General features: G+C 35.8%; 1 protein-coding gene and 1 pseudogene across 1 annotated transcript; both read left to right on the top strand.

Annotated features, from left to right (window-relative positions):
- Positions 1 to 1,673: 1,673 nt before the first annotated feature.
- Positions 1,674 to 5,324, top strand: LOC132637363 (F-box protein At5g03100-like; annotated as a pseudogene).
- A 1,704-nt stretch (positions 5,325 to 7,028) lies between these two features.
- Positions 7,029 to 16,387, top strand: LOC132635779 (cytochrome b-c1 complex subunit 7). Its single transcript, XM_060352302.1, has 4 exons — positions 7,029 to 7,207; positions 9,235 to 9,392; positions 14,234 to 14,281; positions 15,969 to 16,387. The coding sequence occupies exons 1-4, from the start codon at positions 7,111 to 7,113 to the stop codon at positions 16,035 to 16,037; spliced, it is 372 nt and encodes a 123-aa protein (XP_060208285.1). The 5' UTR covers positions 7,029 to 7,110; the 3' UTR covers positions 16,038 to 16,387.
- The last annotated feature ends 1,420 nt before the right edge of the window (positions 16,388 to 17,807 follow it).

Raw genomic sequence — 17,807 nt, 5'->3', positions numbered from 1 at the left:
CTAGCCTCCTCTGCAAAGATAAATATATACTACATATAGCTGATGTTCGATAATAGAATGATAAGACTGTTCTCATTTTAATGGTTAGGTACACTTTTTAAGTTTTACTATGTTGATAGAGCCAGCCTTCTAAAAATCATGTGTTATTAGCGATCTTTTTCACTTGACATCATTTAGGACAGGTACCAACTATAAATGATGTGTGCCATGAGTGACAATGGTCAGATGTGGCTTGCTCTGGAGGACAGTGGTAGTAGTATACTACTTCAGAACAAGGTGATGCATACTAGAAATGTAAAGCCCGTACATTTTTCATCCTTGCAGTTTTCATGTCCAGACGAGCTAATTATAAGTTTAAGATGGCTCAAAGTAGCCCGAGATACGTGCGGGCGCAAACGAGGATAATAAAACATACCTAAAGAACGACAAGAACATGATTCCTTTGTTGTAATCTTCCATTTCTAGCTAAGCCTCAGAAATGTATTCTCAGGATGAGCGTGCATATCAAAACGGGAAGTAAAGCATTAGCCAACTTGAAAGCGAAGGAACTAAAAAATTCAACTCGACTATCTACTGTGACAACATCAAATGACCAATAATTTTACAAGATACACTCAGCGAAACATGTATGCATGTCCTACAAAATTAAGTGTGTTATGTAGTGTATATGAATCTATAATACTCCCTCCGTCCCAATTTATGTGGCACTTTTCGCTTTTCGAGAGTTAATTTGCTTAAACTTTAAAGTTAAATTGGATTAGATTAACTCAATATTTTAACATTAAAATTTAATATTTGAAAATTACATGAAAAGTACTATAAATTGCAACTTTTCTTATATCAATTTGATGAAAAATACATCTTAAAATAATAGTCAAAGTTCATACCACTTGAATCTCGGAAAGCGAAAAGTGTCAAATAAATTGATACAGAAAAAATAATAATTTGTGACCATGTACATAGATTTAATGAGTTGTCTATTAATGTGTCTAGAAGGTCGAGTACGTGTATGGCCTCTTAGCTTGTCTGAAAGGTCTTACCTATTGGACACCTGAACCCAAAACTCAATTGTGTCTAGTAGCCCTTTACTAATATCTTGACCTGCTTAAAATCATTATTATTTATTTATTTACTCTTTATATTTCTTCTGTCTCAAAATGTTTGTCTGATTTTTCTTTTTCTTACGTTTGAAAAAAATATTTATTTATTTTTTTTGGTAATTTTTTAATTTCAACTTCCCACATGATTTCAAAATGTTTGTCTGATTTTCCTTTTTCTTACGTTTGAAAAAAATATGTATTTTCTTTTTTGATAACTTTTTAATTTCAACTTTTCACGTGATATTTTTAAGACTATAGATTCAAAAGTCTTAAACTCGATGACAAATCAAAACGAGACAAACATTTTAAAACCGAGAGAGTCCATTTATTTAATTGCCAAATGAAAGTAGCAAAAGACTTTTCTTTTTTATTTTTCATGACTTTATCAAACCAACAATTTTCCCTTTTTTTATTTTTTTTTCACTAAATTTTCAAATGGTTCAATTTGGCGAGTTAAGCTGCCATCCTGCCCAAGTAGGTCCAACCTTCTAACATGAACAGACTGACCTAGGTTTTGCTCATAAACTCAAATTTCAACTTTACCAAACTGCAATTGAGATGCAGAGTAAAATCATGGTGAGAGGAGACCGAGTCAGTGATTTGCCCGACCCGATCCTACTTGACATCCTCTCTAAGTTGTGGGACTCAAAGCAAGTTGTGAGAAGCAGTGTATTGTCTACACGATGGCGGTTTCTTTGGATGTCTGTTCCACTTTCACTCGCTTTCACCTTCCCTATTAGTGACAGCAAAGAGTTCACCCTTGCTTACCTTGCCACCATCCACAGAGAACTTTATTACTGCAAGTCTTGCGAGAAAATCAGGAGATTCAGTGAGGAGCTTTATGCTAAAGATGTTGATTTATGGGTACATTTTGCTACTAAAGTTGCTAATGTTGAAGAATTTACACTTTCCCTTCTTTTTGAGAATGACCAAAGGTATGAGTTAAGAATTCGTCGTTGAGGGAGTTGGTTTTATTGCGCTGCCAAATGAACCCTTGTGGCAGTGTTAATTGGAGTAGTCTGGTGTCTCTTAAAATTGGGTACATGAAGTTGACTGATGGAAAAGGTATTATCTGGTTGTCCTAACTTGGAATGCTTGGAACTAGATAAAGTTTCGGGCATACAACGCCTGGAAATCAGCTCTTTGAAGCTGAGAGAATTGACGATAGAAGAATACTACAATGAGAATCATGATATTTGGCTCGAAATATTAGCCCCGCATGTTAAGCATTTGGAACTTGTGGGATTGTGCAGTGAGATACGCATCGGGCAGAGAAATGTGGCATCACTTGTTACTGCAATTCTTCGTTTAAAATTTGATTTTGAGGATGAAGAGCGCAACTTGGAGAAGGAGTTTAGCTGTTTGAAGGAACTTCTTTATAGTGTTGTCCATGTCGAGAATCTTGAATTGGGTTCCTGGTGCATCGAGGTTTATTCATACTCTTTGTTATCCAAAATTCAAAATCTTTCTTTTAGTGAAGTTTTAGTTGCTATTCAATCATCACTTTAGTAACATTAACAGCTCCTAAGGATAATCTGATAATTAAGTTGGTAAGTACTAAAGAGTTTACAAGGGATAGAACAACTTTTAAAATTTGGTTTAATTTACATTGATCATACTTTTAAATTATGCTGTTGGTTTTTTTCCAATTTGCATCTCAATTATCAAGTATGCCATATTTCCTTGTTTTAACCTATTCTGGTTTGTCTATTTTGTTTTTAAGTGCATGTCCATCTTGGTGTTGAAAGGATGGCAGTCTCCACCATCAAGCCGGAAATCTTTAGACCTTAATGTAGCCGTGGACCAGTTGGACTTCCCTGGAATTTGCAGCTTTCTGCAGAGCTCATTGGATCTTGAGACATTGGTCATTGACTGGTACAATAACGACTCAAGTGTAAGTTCCTTTTAGACCTTTATTTTTGTTATTTCATGTTATCCATATCAAACAACTATTATTGGAGGAAGAAGATGATGTATATCAACATATTTTGATCTTAAGTACTTCAGGAAAAAATTCAAAAAAGTTTTTTTTTTTTTTTTTTTTTTTAAATTAGGCCACCTCAGTAATATATTTATAGATAATGATAAAATGTTACTGAGCGGGAGACATGACTTCCTTACCTGTTCAAACAAGGTAAGAGTTGAACCGGTTCAATCCTCAAGTATACAGAAGATTAAGGAGGTTCAATCTTTGACAAAAGTGTAGGACATAAGCCTCTAGTGTGTAAGCAAAAAGAGGTTTTCTGTACAGGAGGAGGACTCCCATTTGCAATTTGAAACATAACTAGCTTAAGTAGTTAATGAGGTTTTCAACAATAGCTTCTAGCTTGTGGATACTGTTCCCCTGGTTGTTGTTTCCATAAGAACTAAAAAAGAAAAAATAGTGGGAGGAGTATTCTCAAGTAACATGTGAGCTGATGGACGAATCAAATCAGGAAGTTCATCTTGTTGCATTATTGAGATATGCTTTGGGCTTTCTTTCGAATTCTGAAGGAAGCGAGCTTCCACTTGTCAACCCTAAGTTTCCTCTAGCTTCTCTCAGGAGCGAGTTAAAGCTGAAAACCTTCTTTTCTGCATCCCCTTGGTTACTGTATCCAGCTAAAGAATCAGCCACACATAGACTTCTATGTAATAGTGTGTCACCTTGAGTACTTCACTTTGAATCAACTCTTTAATCTCTTCAATAATAGGTTCATAGTGCCAAATAGGTTTTGTAACTCAAATGTTTCTAATACAATGTCCAAGACACTATTTAAGCCCATAGGAAAGTGCAAATGTTGCAGTCTTATATGGAGAGTGCCATAATAATATCACTTGGTCCTCATCATCCTTGTCTGCGACTGCCATCCATTTTTACATTTTTTATCCATCCTAGATGAGGTTTGAACCATTTTATAGTGCTTGTCGATCGAGGTGAGTATTTCTCAATGGTTCACAGATATTGCTCTAGGGAATGCGTAGTTCAAATTCTGGAAATTGCATTTCAATATTGCTTTGTTTGGATTTCAGAATCTGCATTTAAGTCTGGAAAATTGATGGTTTCTCTTTGCTAAATCTGCTGTAGCAGTGTGATTTATTTTGTTTTTGTGTAAGATGTTTAGACGAACTCTCTTGTTCTCTCAATTTATTTTTGTCAAGAAAGTAGTTCAGCTTGAGTTTCTTTGACAGAAATTTCCTGTTGTCACTTAAAATTGATTGTATGAGTAAACTTCTTGTAGTTGTTGGAAAAAGATGCTTAACAAGGGATTGTACACTCACCTTCATGTTAGGGGATAAATGATCAAATTCGATGAAGCTTTGAAACATTTTTTTGTTGTTTGCATGTACCACATTGTAACATTTGCTAAGCTCCTGAGATGGTCCTTAAATTTAATAATTCATCAATCCACAATGAACTCTTTGGCTTTCTGTTTCCATCTAAGGGGAGTTAACTGGTTAATATAGCGGATTCTTTCCTACAGGACCTGCTGTCAACGTACACAAATGAGGATGAACAAATCAGGAGGTTTGAAACGCATAATTTTAACGGCTCATTTCCACATCTGAAGACCATCAAGTTCGATAACCTTTGTGGACTGCTAAGTGAAAATGAGTTTGTGCTGCCATTGGTAAAATATTTGCTCAAGCATGCGACCATGCTAAAAAAGTTCGTCATTGCTGCCACATTCTTAGGAAGTGATGTGTTTCCGGATTATGCTAAAATGACACAGGAGTTCCTAAGCTTTCCAAGATCCTCTCTGCACATTTCGGTTGTGTTTTCTTATTGATAATAACCTCTGGCCCCTTTCGTTTGAACTGATTGCAACATGCCAAACTAATTTTGTAAAGGAAGCTACGCAGTGTAACCTTCTCCCATCATGTATGCTGGTGGTATTACGGAAGGAAAGAAATAGCTGGTGCTTTCAAGGAAAAGCAGAAAAAAAATAAGTGTTTGAGTTACTACTTGCTTTTTTTGTAAACTGAGAAGTCTATTGTTGTGATAGACTTAACCCTGAGGAGTAGCATGAGTTGTATATAGCTTTGTACTCACGAGCATGGTCCTGGTGCTCGGCTAGTTATATTCATAATAAATTAATTTCTTTCTTTACTCATCGAAAAATATTCTAGTTTATTTACCTTCTCTAGTCTCCACTGTAAAGATAAATATCTATACTTGATGTTCGATGTGGCATCTACTGGAAGAAATATGATAGTAGAATGATAGGAGGTGGAAAAGTTTCTGGACTTGTGCTTTTATAATTTATATATTATAATTTTGGTCACTTGTTTTAATCTTGGACAAGTATGATCTGTACGAGGAGAAGGGTCACTCGTATGATCTGTACGAGGAGAAGGGTCACTCGTATGATCTGTACGAGGAGAAGGGTCACTCGTTCACCATTGGACTCTTACGAGCGGTTCAGCGACTTCAATCCAGTGCGCAGACTCACCTTAGTAACCAAACTCATGCAAACCAAACATATTATTATGTCCCAGTGACGCTTAAAGACCTCTAAGCGTTCTCTGATCTATCACAGGTAAAAAGCCATTTCTGTGGTAAGCTCGGGGCCATTCAAGTGTGTAGGTTGTAAAGTGGGATGAGGAAAAGGAATAGACCTACTATTGTGGAGCAGAGGATTCATTTTAGTACAATTGATGTTAGCTCTTATCCATTTATCTGGCAGGAGTAAAACAATGTAGACATGTCTTGATATTTGTGGATAGGGCAGAGAAAAAGGCAAGTGAGATTATCGAAGTCTTGGTAGACAGAGTTACTCGGTACCTGTGTTGGTGAAGGTAGCAAGTACTCGAAGAATAGTCAAGGAGCGTGCAAGCTGGGTTAAGCACCACCGTTATCCAAAAAAAGGGGTGATTTTAAATCAATTTAGTCAAAAAAAATTGACCATTTCAGCATCGGGTGTTTCAAGTTATCAACATTATAATTCAATCTCAATGCACTGTTGAAATCTAAAGGCCTCTTTTCCCCTCTAATATCAACTTTACAGTTGAAAGTAGTTGCTAAAGTACGGCAACTGTCAGGTACGATGTAAAGCTTCAACAGCGTAGGAAAAGAGGCTATCAATATTTTAATATTAATTTCATCCTCCATTTTTTTTTCCTCTTTATTGTAATTTAGATAGACTTTTTCTGATAAGTGAGGGTTGCTCAGTTGGTAGAACACTTTCATCCACGATCGGTAGTTCTAGAGTCCGAGTCACACCGAAAGAGAAGTGTGAAAACACTGTAGATTCTCCAAAATGGGAAATAAAGAAAGAAAAAAATATAGACTACTTCTGCTTGAGTGAAAAATAGAGAAATTTCATAATGATGTCATTAGTTATCACAATTTCCATTTAAATTTTTCATCAAAAAAAGAGGGTAAGGAAGGATCCCTTTACATACTTTCATAAATTAAGAGAAATTCACGCGTATTTATTCTATTTATTTTGATTTATATGACATAATTTGATAAGACATTAAATCTAGAAGTCAAAGGAAATTTATAAAACTTATAATCTTAAATATATCATAATATTTTTGTGCTTATAATATTCTTAAAACTTATATCCTCTATAACATGCCATAAAGCTATACAAAGCTATTCATCAATAAAGATAAAAAAATTACATTAAATTATTTTCAAATTAGAAAATTATTCGATTTAATGAAAAAATAGTAACATTCTTTTTTGAAACGAAGCGGTATTATTTTCCCTTAGGGGCAAAAGTGTAAAAGTACCAGAGAGAGTGCTGGTCTATATAGCCACAAATTATTATGACACTTAATAAGGGATCACTTATTGCCCTTATTAAGTGTTAATAAGTGATCAATAGTTATTTAATTAGGATTAGCAGTAGGACAAACGAAGCATTACTGCTTTCCCTTAGGGGTAAAAGAGTAAAAGTACACGGGAGAGCGTGTGGTAGTATATATAATAAATAACCACAAAACCTAAGACCTTTCCGGAGACAACACAAAGGAAAATTCCTAATCAGAGAGATTAAATTAGAGTGTGTTTTACGATCGAAAAATGGCATCGGCTTTCTCCAAATGGCTCGTCGATCCCAAAAAGAACCCTCTGGCCGCCATCCACAAGAAAACCCTCTCCTCTCGCCTCCGTAATTTCGGTAATTAAACAAATTACGTCTTTACTTTTTATTTCTTACCCATTTCTATCTCTAGATCTATTCATCTGTATTGGTTACGTGGTCTAGCATATTGGTCACTTATTTGGTTTGGATGAAAGAGAGTGTTGTATATTCAATGAAAATTGAATCGGGTTTTTGATGTCTAATATACACTGATTTAGCAGAAAATGGTTGTGATTAGATCTTGTAAAAGGTGAATCTGTCTGATGTTGTTAATGTATATTATTACCATTTAAAATTGTTCTAGAGTCGATTACCCAAGGGTGTAGCATAGCTGTCAATAAAGTCGGGTGAAAACTATGGGAGATGGATAGGTTCAAATCTAGCACATATAAAATAGGTGATTTCGTCCCATCTGACAAAGCCTTGGTGGTCATACTTAAAACGGTATCGGTGCTTGTAGGAGTTAGCAAGTTGGCCTGTGCCCGCTACCTACAAGGCCATCTTAGCTGTCCGGGCTAGCCACGGGATACCTCCCACCAGCAACAACAGCTACCAGCTCACTCTAGCCACCAAGGCTAGGACATATGAGAACAATTACCGAGTTTTTATCTCTACTGGGATTTGAACCTGAGACCTCATGGTTCTCAACCCACTTCATTGACTGCTAGCCTCACCCTTTGGTGCAAGAATTGACTTCATATACTTATATATTCCAGCATTAGGGTAACTGACGGACGATACTTCCCCATATAGAAATGTTGGTATATTTACCGCGGATTTACCTCTCTACATATGTTTATTGCCATTTGAAATTGTTCTGATTTTATTTTCTTTAGTCCAGCTTGTTCATTTCATATACTTTACCTATTTCTATTATCATTTCCTTTTCATTTGCATAAGTACATATTCTAGGATTTGTGTTATTGATGTGCATTGTTCACTTTCTTGTATATAAATTTTCACGACTTTACCTTTAGTCCCATGTCCTATCTGCATATCATTGTTCCAAGTTTTTGATTTCATTGGCTTAGACAATGAACCTTGACCAGTCGTTGAAGTAGAGGTACCTAGAGGTACCAACCCCAAAAAGATTTAAATTTCATCTCAGTATGGTCTCTGTCCATCTTAAGATGATGGTGTTCTCCTTGCACGTATGTGCTAGAGGGTGTCCATTAACACTATCTGGTTGCGTAAATGTAATAAATATATTCCTACCGTTTCCTGGGAATGCATGTCATTGTAAAAACATGTATTAGCATCTGGATTGTTGACATTAATCCATTTGTAATATATATGTATATATCTCACTGTTTCAGTTATCCAGACAGCAATCACAGTTTGGTGCACAATTCCCTTTAGTTATTTGGTATTCTGGCATTATTAGCAAAAGATAAAATCCCACTGCTTTGGTTTCTCCTACCAAAAGCTGTTTGAATTCCCTGTTTAGATCAAGGAGTCAAGAGTGTTTTTTGTGTAATTTCTTCTGCTAAAAGAATCACTTTGACAGAGTCTCATTTTGATGCAGTTCATGCATTCTATTGATAAAAATGAATAATTTTCTTAATCGTTTTTATTATCTAAGAATTATTAATATTTTGGTCAATCCTTGAATAAAATCAACTGAAAGGGAAATTAAAAAGAATCTTCTTTTCCGATTCATTTTTCTCTTACTACACGATACTCAAATCTAGATTCTTGTAATTATGAGTGAAGTGAAGAAAAATAGCCTTATTTTAGCCTTTTAGAGGAATCCTTCATATCGGTGGTTGTGAATGATTGATTTAATCTTTTTGACCTTGGTTTTGTATGACCTAGTAAAAAAGATTGAGAAATAGAACCATTTGATCTAATTGAAAGTCTTGACGCGTAGTTCAGCAACTTAAACTTAAAGCTAATAGCTAAATAAATAGATAAACAAATAAAACAAGTAGACAAAAGAGAAGGAAATATCGTCTTTTAATATCACCGTTCCAACTGTTCTTATTTGAGTTATAATATCACCTACGATCTTATGCTGTTTGATCTGCTTGTTAACTTTTCATTATGGGTTTTTGTTACACAAGGGCTTCGATATGATGATTTGTATGATCCAATGTATGATTTGGACGTAAAGGAAGCTCTTAATCGCATTCCGAGGGAGATTGTTGATGCAAGAAACCAGCGTCTTTTGCGTGCCATGGACCTTTCCATGAAGCACCAGTACCTCCCAGAGGATCTCCAGGTACTTGCATAGAGTCCCATTGTATGTTGCAACTAAGATAAGTTGAATTATGTTATTGTCAAAAAAAAAAAAAAAAGATAAGTTGAATTATGTGTAATTTCCTCATGTGAAGTATTGGTGCACCTGGTAACGTAAACGGTAATAATCGAAGAACACCTTGGGGGCTCCATGCTTTTTTCCCTCCTCCTTACTTTGCTGCCTTCTTTCATTTGCTTATTTTGTTCTTGTCGTTATAAGAGAGGCACTAGTGAATGTGATGGCTACGAGTTGACGGAGCAAGCTAAAAGCTAAAATATTTACTTGAAGGTGGTGATGTTTCATTTAGTTAACTTATTTAAACGAAGATCTTTCTTTAACTAATAAAACAGTAGTAGCAAATGATGATGGAACTTTTGGAAATCAACCTTGATCTCTTCTATATGCGCTTTTGAAGGGTTTTAATCTTCTTTAGGCTTTAGTAGATACAAATTCTTTGTTGTGCTTATCAAATTTTTAAAAAACCTTTGTTGTATTTTATGTGGGGCCCTTTTGATTTAGGTTTATAGAAGTAACTAATTATTGTATTCTTTATTTGCTATAATTAAATAATAAGGGAAGAATATTATCTCCAGAACTTCTGTTCCATGAGAAAGAACTGTAGCAATTAGATATCATTTTATTATTAGTGGAAGGAGGGTAATGGGAGGGTGGGCCAGTATGTTTTTTCTAAGTGAAACTTGTAGATGGAGGAAGCAGTGGTGGTGAAATCCTCCCAGCATTTTTTCTTAAACCTGTTTAGGCCTTGAGTCACCTATTCTTCCCAACCAAATAAGCGGTCTTGCAAAGTTCACCTTTCCCCCACCCGCCAACCCACCCACAATCCCCAACCAACCAAAAGAAAAGGACCAAACCCCAAAAAAGAAAACCAACAAAAATTAGGAGGAAACAGGAAGGTTGAAATTCTTCTTGCCTCTCTTTTTGGTTCCCCATTTACAAATTGCCACTTTATACGCCAACTTGTGAGCATTAGCATCATTTTCTGTGTCCAGAAAGGAAGCAACTAATTTAGCTAAGCCCCCAATATGACGCCTAGTAAAAATCCTTGCTGATCATGATTCTCCATTCAAACGCATTTCAAACCAATTATACAAAATAAAAAGTACCAGAAGTTTCTATTTTCTACTGCCATATAAATTTATGACAATGCTAAAAGACTCTTAAAGAGCATGTGTCCTAAAATAGATGTACTAACATGACTAACATATGTTCCTAACTAAATCTCCATATATATCTTATCTTTCGGAATCTATGCAACTTGTTTGGGATTAAGAGCCTGTTTGGATTGGCTTATTTTAGATGCTTTTAAGCCAAAATAGCTTTTAAGCACTTTCAGAGCGTTTGGGTAAACTAAAAAAGTGCTTCTAAGCATTTGTTCTTAAGCCAAAACAGCAAAAATAAGCCAAAAGCCATAAGCTAGAATTCCTAACTTATGGCTTTTGGCTTATAAGTCAAAAGCCATAAGCCCATCCAAATGGACTCTTAAGACATCATTAAATCATCTCAGGGACGGAGCCAGCCTTAAGCTACGAGTTAGGCGGAACCCAGTAGGTGTGGGTCAAATCCTGTAGTTGTAATAAAAATATCATTTAATACAAATAATAATCTATCCAGAACTTAGTAAACAAAAAGATTGTGGTTCAGAACCCATAAACTAGATCTTTTGGCTATACTCCTGTCAACCGACCTTATCCCATTTTATCTGCGATATGTGATACTTGCACCTTCTGGTAAATGTGGTCGTTTGTAATCTTACTTGATCTTACATGTCACACATCTACCTTAGCATCCTCACCTCTGTGACACTCCTTGGACTTTAGCGGCCCAAGCTCGTTCTGCGGCCAATTGGAAAAATTATTCTTTTGACTCTTTCATTTTATACTACTCCTGACTTGTACTGATATGTCTTGTATAAAGATGTGGGCATGTTTATTATTTTTTTCCTCCCATACGCAGGCGGGCTTTGTTTTTATTTGAGCATTATTGTACTCCCTCCGTCCCAATTAATGTGGCACCATTTGACCGGGCATGGATTACTACTATATATAAGGGAGAATCTCCATTTTTTGTAGTCTTCACATGAATTTTTTTATCCTTTTTTACTCCTACTTGAAATTCTTATGACTTTATAAATTGTCACACATTTGGTAAATTTTAAGAACTTTTAGGGCTTTTTTTATGCCACTAAAAAAGATGTCATGGAAAATGTTATAGTGGCCCCACAAAGCATACTCATACATATTTGAGTTTTTTTATGTGAAAATATTATTAAACTTGTTTCAATATATCATTGTTAAATACTTTTAAAATTTATCAAAAATGTAAATAATAGCTCTTCCGTCTCAATCGTAAAATGAATTTCGAAGTATGGTGTTAATTAATCAAATTTACGTGCGCACACTTTTAACATAAAATTATCTAATAAATTACTATATTAAAAGAGGAAATATGAGATATTATTTATATATATTCTAAAAGACACGGATGCCCCAGTGCGGAGGTGTGAGAGGTTGGCCATGGATGGTTTCAGACGAGGTAGGGGTAGGCCAAAGAAGTATTGGGGAGAGGTAATTAGACACGACATGGCGCAGTTACAGCTTACCGAGGACATGACCTTAGATAGGAGGGTTTGGAGGACCCATATTAGGGTAGAAGGCTAGTAGATAGTCTCATTACCCTGCCTTATTAATAGTCGCATTATCGTAGTATAATTGCTTGTGCTCTAATTTATGCTATTATGCTATTATCTGTTATTTCCTGTGCTTTGATTATTCTATGTTATCTGTGTCGCTTGCGTTACTTCATTTCCATATCGCTTTGAATCTCTTAGCCGTATCTGACCTCTTTTTATGTTTTTATTGAGTCGAGGGTCTCTCGGAAACAGCCATCCTACCTTGGTAGGAGTAAGGTCTGCGTACACTCTACCCTCCCCAGACCCCACGTTGTGGGATTTCACTGGGTTGTTGTTGTTGTTGTTGTTGTTGTATTTATATATATTCTAAAAATGTTTGGAAAACATTGTATTTAAAGAAATCTAATTTGATCTCGATACAGTAATAATACTAGACAATTGCAAAAAGTATATTTTTTACTTTTTTTATTATTAAAATATTTTGTAAAAAAACGGATAATATATTTATATAATTTAGGAGTAATAATTTTTTTCATGTTAAACTTAATTATTTTGTCCTAAATTATGTAACATATTAATTATCCAGTATTTTGCAAAATATTTTTTGGTAAAAAATAAGTTAGCCAATATGAGTTCAATTCAAAGAACTCAAATGAAATTACTTTAACGTATGAAAAGCTCAATTTGGATCATCGTGACTTAATCTCAAAAAATTAAATTAGAAGAGCTTTCAGTTATTGATTTTTTTTTCCTAAAAAAAATTAATATATAAACTAAGAAAAATGTTTTCCTTTAACATACGTTTTTATACTTTACGAGTAATATTTTAGAAGTCCTTCAAAAATGTCAAATTGATGTTACAAAAATGAAGAACCAAAAGCAGAAAAAATTTAAAAAGTATCTACAAATTGAATTTTTAATGTCGGTTTGGGCCCGGGCTTAGCACGGGCCAAGTGACACTAGTTTTAAGAAATAAGGGAAGATTTTGTTATGTTTACCAAATTGCCCTTACTTTAGTGCCTACTTTTGTTGACTTTTCTTCACAACAAGCACACATCTTTAAAAGTAAGTGGGACCCAACAAGGGTAAAATAGAGAAGGTGTCATTAAAGAGTTGCCTAATAAGGAAAGGTGACATTCATTTTGGGACGGACTAAAAAGGAAATGGTGCCACATAAATTGGGACGGAGGGAGTAATATTTACTAGGCAGATCACCTCTCCATTCATGTTTTGCCCCGTTATTGGTTTTCTGGGCGTTTGGCTACCCTGTTGGGCTGAAGAAACCCGAGTAGAGTGAATTATTCCTGACATTGAGCAAGATTTGTCTTAACACTACATAAAAGTGGCATGCAAAATACATAGTTTCCCGGTGATAGAAGAAAGTGCTTGATATTTGTGTGTCAGCGATCATCTCCACGCTGTATATATAAATATCCTTCTCACAGGGTTACAGAAGAAAGTAGAGCAACAGCAAGTGGTGTGTTTTCTTGGGTTGTTTTAATTTGGGGAGCAGGGAGCAGTTGATTATAACCGTCCATTGTATATATAAATATCCTTCTCACATGGGTTACAGTAGGAAGTAGAGCAAATAGCGAATAATGTTTTTTATTTTGGATTGTTGTGATTCGGGGAGCAGGGAGCAGTTGATTATATAACCATCGATTGGGTTGGGAAAATCATGATTGTTCCTTATGCTAATATTAACTGAGCTAGATGTTCAAAAAAGGTTTTAAACAATTCCTGTGGGCAATGCAAACACCATGTTGGTATTAATGGCAAAGATCGTCTCCGTTCTTTATATTGTGAAAGTCTGCTACTCTTGAATAATCTGAAATCTTGTTCTTTTTAATTATTTCCTGTTGGCCTTTATATTGGTAGATTCATTGTCGGTTCTATTTGAAAGCTAATTGAAACTCACTTGATGTAAATATCCTTTCTGGTGGAAGGATTGAAAGGTCAACCTTCTCATGGGTTACAGAAGAAAGTAGAGCAATAGCAAATATTTTTTTTTTTGGATTATTTGGATTTGAGGAGCAGGGAGCAGTTGCTTATAACCATCCTCAGGGTTGGGAAAATTATTGTTGTTCCTTATTCTAATATTATAACTGAGCTAGATGCTGCTGTAGGTATTTTACTTGTTCGCTAGTCATAAAAGTTTTAACAACTTTTGCAGGCAATGCAAACACCATTTAGGAGCTATCTTCAGGAGATGCTGGCTCTGGTAAGTTTCCATCTTCTATTACTGGTTTCAGCTCTGGATGGTTCAGTTATGTTTCCAGTTTCCATGAGAATACATTATTGCCCCTTCAAGCTGTCTAACGGACCGGGATGTCCCTGCCTGGACCGAGGTGTCCTGGTACTGGGTCATAAACAGTCCGGGACACTGGGCCCAACACCATTACCCGTCCCACGGCCCCCTCCCCCTAACCCTAAAACCCGTCCCACCCCTATATCATGGTACCGGGACGTTAGTGGGACGGGTTGGGGGGATGAACCGCTAGCCCCGTTCTCCTGAAAGACTAGCAAAAAAAAAAAAAAGCCTGGTGTGGAGTATGTTGAGTGATTAGATGAAGATACGATTTGGTGTCTACTTAGTGGTGAAACATATAAGCATATGTTTGCACCGGGATATGGGGGTACCAGTTTTTTGCATAGGCACCCTGATGCAAATTTGAACTTTGTTCACTATTTTAAATATATGAAAATTAGATTTGCAATGTTAGCCGTTTAAGTTTGTATATTTTGATTTTGTAATGTTAGTCATTTAAGTTGGAAATTTATTACATTTTTGTCCATTTATGTAGTCTTGTATCACACTATCCTCTTTTTATGATTTTTAGTACTTAAATATTTAAAATTATAAAAATCCCACTAAGGCCCCGGTCCCGTTAGCTAAATGGGACAGACCTAGCGGTTCGTCCCAGTCCCCCCTATCCTGTTATGAAATCATCCTGTTAGACAGCCTTTCTGCCCCTTATGTCAACTCAAAGCATCAGATGATCATTGATCTCTTAAAGATTTACTTTTACTTGAAATCTACTTCGAACAATCAATTTTTTGGCCCTTGTATGTGCCTTCTTGTTATCCGTGTGCGTCGAGTAAAAGTGGCCCTTTTGTTTGGTGGAGCCATTTTGCATCTTCTTCTGTGCCTTGTGTCGTTTCATTTTCAGTTACCTGCAAAATATACTAGTGTATCACTTGCAAATGACTTCCCTATAATGATTGCCTTAGCATTTTTAGCCATTGGCTTCCTGGATACAACCACCTTCTTGTGATTATGTTGAAGAATTCTTTCCCCCCTTTGAGTTCTCGAGTGAAAGGGTCCAAGCCATAGGAAAATATCCAGTTTCTTTCGCAACATATCTAGTTTATCCTGAAGCAGCATTAGACCTAGGTTCATAAACTTGCTAGTCGAAAAGAGATCTTCACCTTTAGATATTCGTAAGGTAAAGCGCAGCGGTTCTCTCCATCTGGTTGATAGTAAGAGCCAATTCCTTCATGTGCCTTTGCCGTTAGTACATAGCTTTTGAATTGGAGACAAGATTTCGTGATAAACAGGTGGATGGATGAATGTGGTTCAACTATGATTCTACTTTTTCTTTTATTTTGGCATGTAAAACCTTGGGTTGCTGCTCCCTTATGTTGCTGTCAATTTCTCTTTCTTTTTCGTTCTTTGATTGGCATTTTGGGCGGTTGCTCTGTATTTCACTTCTGTTATGGCTCTGTTTGATCACTGGGATTCCGAACAATCATACCCCTTGATCTTCACCTTATGGGTTTGATTACTGATGGATTTAAGGCTATTTTGCAACTTCTATGTATACATTTTCATTGGCTGACTTATATTCTTGGAGCTTAATGCCTTAACTAGAGTGGTCATTAATGCGCTTGGTTTGTACTATTTGCAGGTTAAAAGGGAGAATGCAGAACGTGAGGCTTTGGGAGCTTTGCCTCTTTATCAGCGTACACTTCCTTGAAGAACTCATCTCCCTTCAATCTTTTTCCATTGAGAATAACTGCTGTACTGGTTGTAGATCTCCCTGGTGGAGATAGAAATAACATGATGCTTGTTTGCTTCTATGATCCAACACTTCAAGTTAGTCATCCTATGGGCTTGGTCATTGTAAACCTATATTTTTTTGTATGGGCCGTACATCTTCACCAGAGCTCCAATATTGCTCTGGTTGGAATGGTTTGACAGGTTTTGTTGGTGTTTCCGAGTGTTATACTTCCTGGAACATAATTTTTCTTTACCTTTCATTTTGTTGTGGATTTTCCATTAAATGTTGCAATATACATTGGTTGTAAGAGTAGTTGCTTCCCTTCATTGCCAGCTCGTCTCACAAGCAAGGTTAGCTTTAATTTTGGACATTATAATGGCTGGTTTGGGCTTCTAGCATTGCACGCTTCTTACTTTTGAACATTATAACGGCTCGTCTCAAAATATTAATTGTGATAAAATATGTCATCGAGGGATTTTACTTTATCATGAATCCATTGATTCTATATGACTTATTACTACTCTCCCTTTCGCACTTTTGTGGTTTCAATGCGAAAATTGTTATGGATTAAATTATAAGAAATTTTTGAAATCAAAAATGAATATTTGTGAACAATGTGGATATCATTTGAAAATGAGCAGTTCGGATAGAATTGAACTTTTGATTGATCCGGATACTTAGGATACTCATTATGCCTAGCGTTAAATAGACTGGGTATTCACCTTATCAAGATTTCAAATCAATGATGGGGTTTGTTTGGCACCTCCTAAATGGGCGTCCAAATTGGACCGAACCTATTGTCAGGATATGGTTCCCTCAAAGTTATGGAGTAAGACATCGATTTCTCAACAAGATCAATTTTGCATAAGCAGGTAAAGAGTACATGTGTTGAGCTACCAAAGAAGTAGTAACCCCTAAAGAAGCTAGAGCAAGGCCTAATTGAAAATGAAGCGAAAGGCCTAATTGAAAATGAAGCGAATCGTTGATTGTGTCATAAAGACCCTTATGTCGCTAGTGGAGTTCTAGATTATTTTTATACTTGTGCCGTCAAAATTTTAGTGGATTGGATTTTTTGTACTAAACCATGGTTAACTTTTTGCTCTATATTCCCCCTTCTTTCTACAAACTTAGAATGGTCTTTCGTCTTCTCTGTATGCTGTCGTCTCTACCCTTTAATTTTTCGGATAAAAATCATATCTTCTACTTTCGGACTGTCATATTAATTGAGAATCAAAAAGCAGTCATAAGGAAATTGAGGTTTACAATTGAAATATAAATGACAAACCCGATCAAGGAATTGCAAAACCATGAATTAGCAGATAAGGGACTTGTTTTGATATAAAAATTAGCAACCTCAAATTCGTCGAAATGCCACACAACCATTAGAAATGTAAATTTCAATCTTTTCATTGCCGAAGAAAAATATGAATGCGAATGCACACACCTGGAGGAATTTGGGCTAAGAAAAAACATAAAGCATCTCATTTGAAGCCTTCAGAAGCCTCAACAGCCTAAGCTTCTACCTTTAATTAAACACTAACCATGAAAATAAAGGAGATGGAGGAATAGAAAAACGTTTGTCTTTGAAGAGAGGAAAGGGAGAAGAAAAAAACAAATCAACACTGGTTAAAGGAGTAACGGACAAATTAAAGCCAATCCTTCAAATATTATAAGAGACACGTGTGGAGGATTCATAGTCCACATAGGGAAATGGTAAGGAGCCGGATCTGTTATTGACTTGTTGGT

Source organism: Lycium barbarum, chromosome 4, assembly GCF_019175385.1.
Source record: "Lycium barbarum isolate Lr01 chromosome 4, ASM1917538v2, whole genome shotgun sequence".
In the NCBI taxonomy this organism is placed as follows: Eukaryota; Viridiplantae; Streptophyta; class Magnoliopsida; order Solanales; family Solanaceae; genus Lycium; species Lycium barbarum.
Note: the sequence above shows the minus strand (reverse complement) of the source record. Positions and strands in the feature narration are given on the sequence as shown.

Bases quoted from the DNA above. Each gene is read 5' to 3' on its own strand.
- LOC132635779 (XM_060352302.1), top strand. From the start codon at position 7,111: ATGGCATCGGCTTTCTCCAAATGGCTCGTCGATCCCAAAAAGAACCCT. The intron at 7,208-9,234 runs GTAATTAAACAA...TTGTTACACAAG, and splicing joins CTCTCGCCTCCGTAATTTCG to GGCTTCGATATGATGATTTG. The intron at 9,393-14,233 runs GTACTTGCATAG...CAACTTTTGCAG, and splicing joins ACCTCCCAGAGGATCTCCAG to GCAATGCAAACACCATTTAG.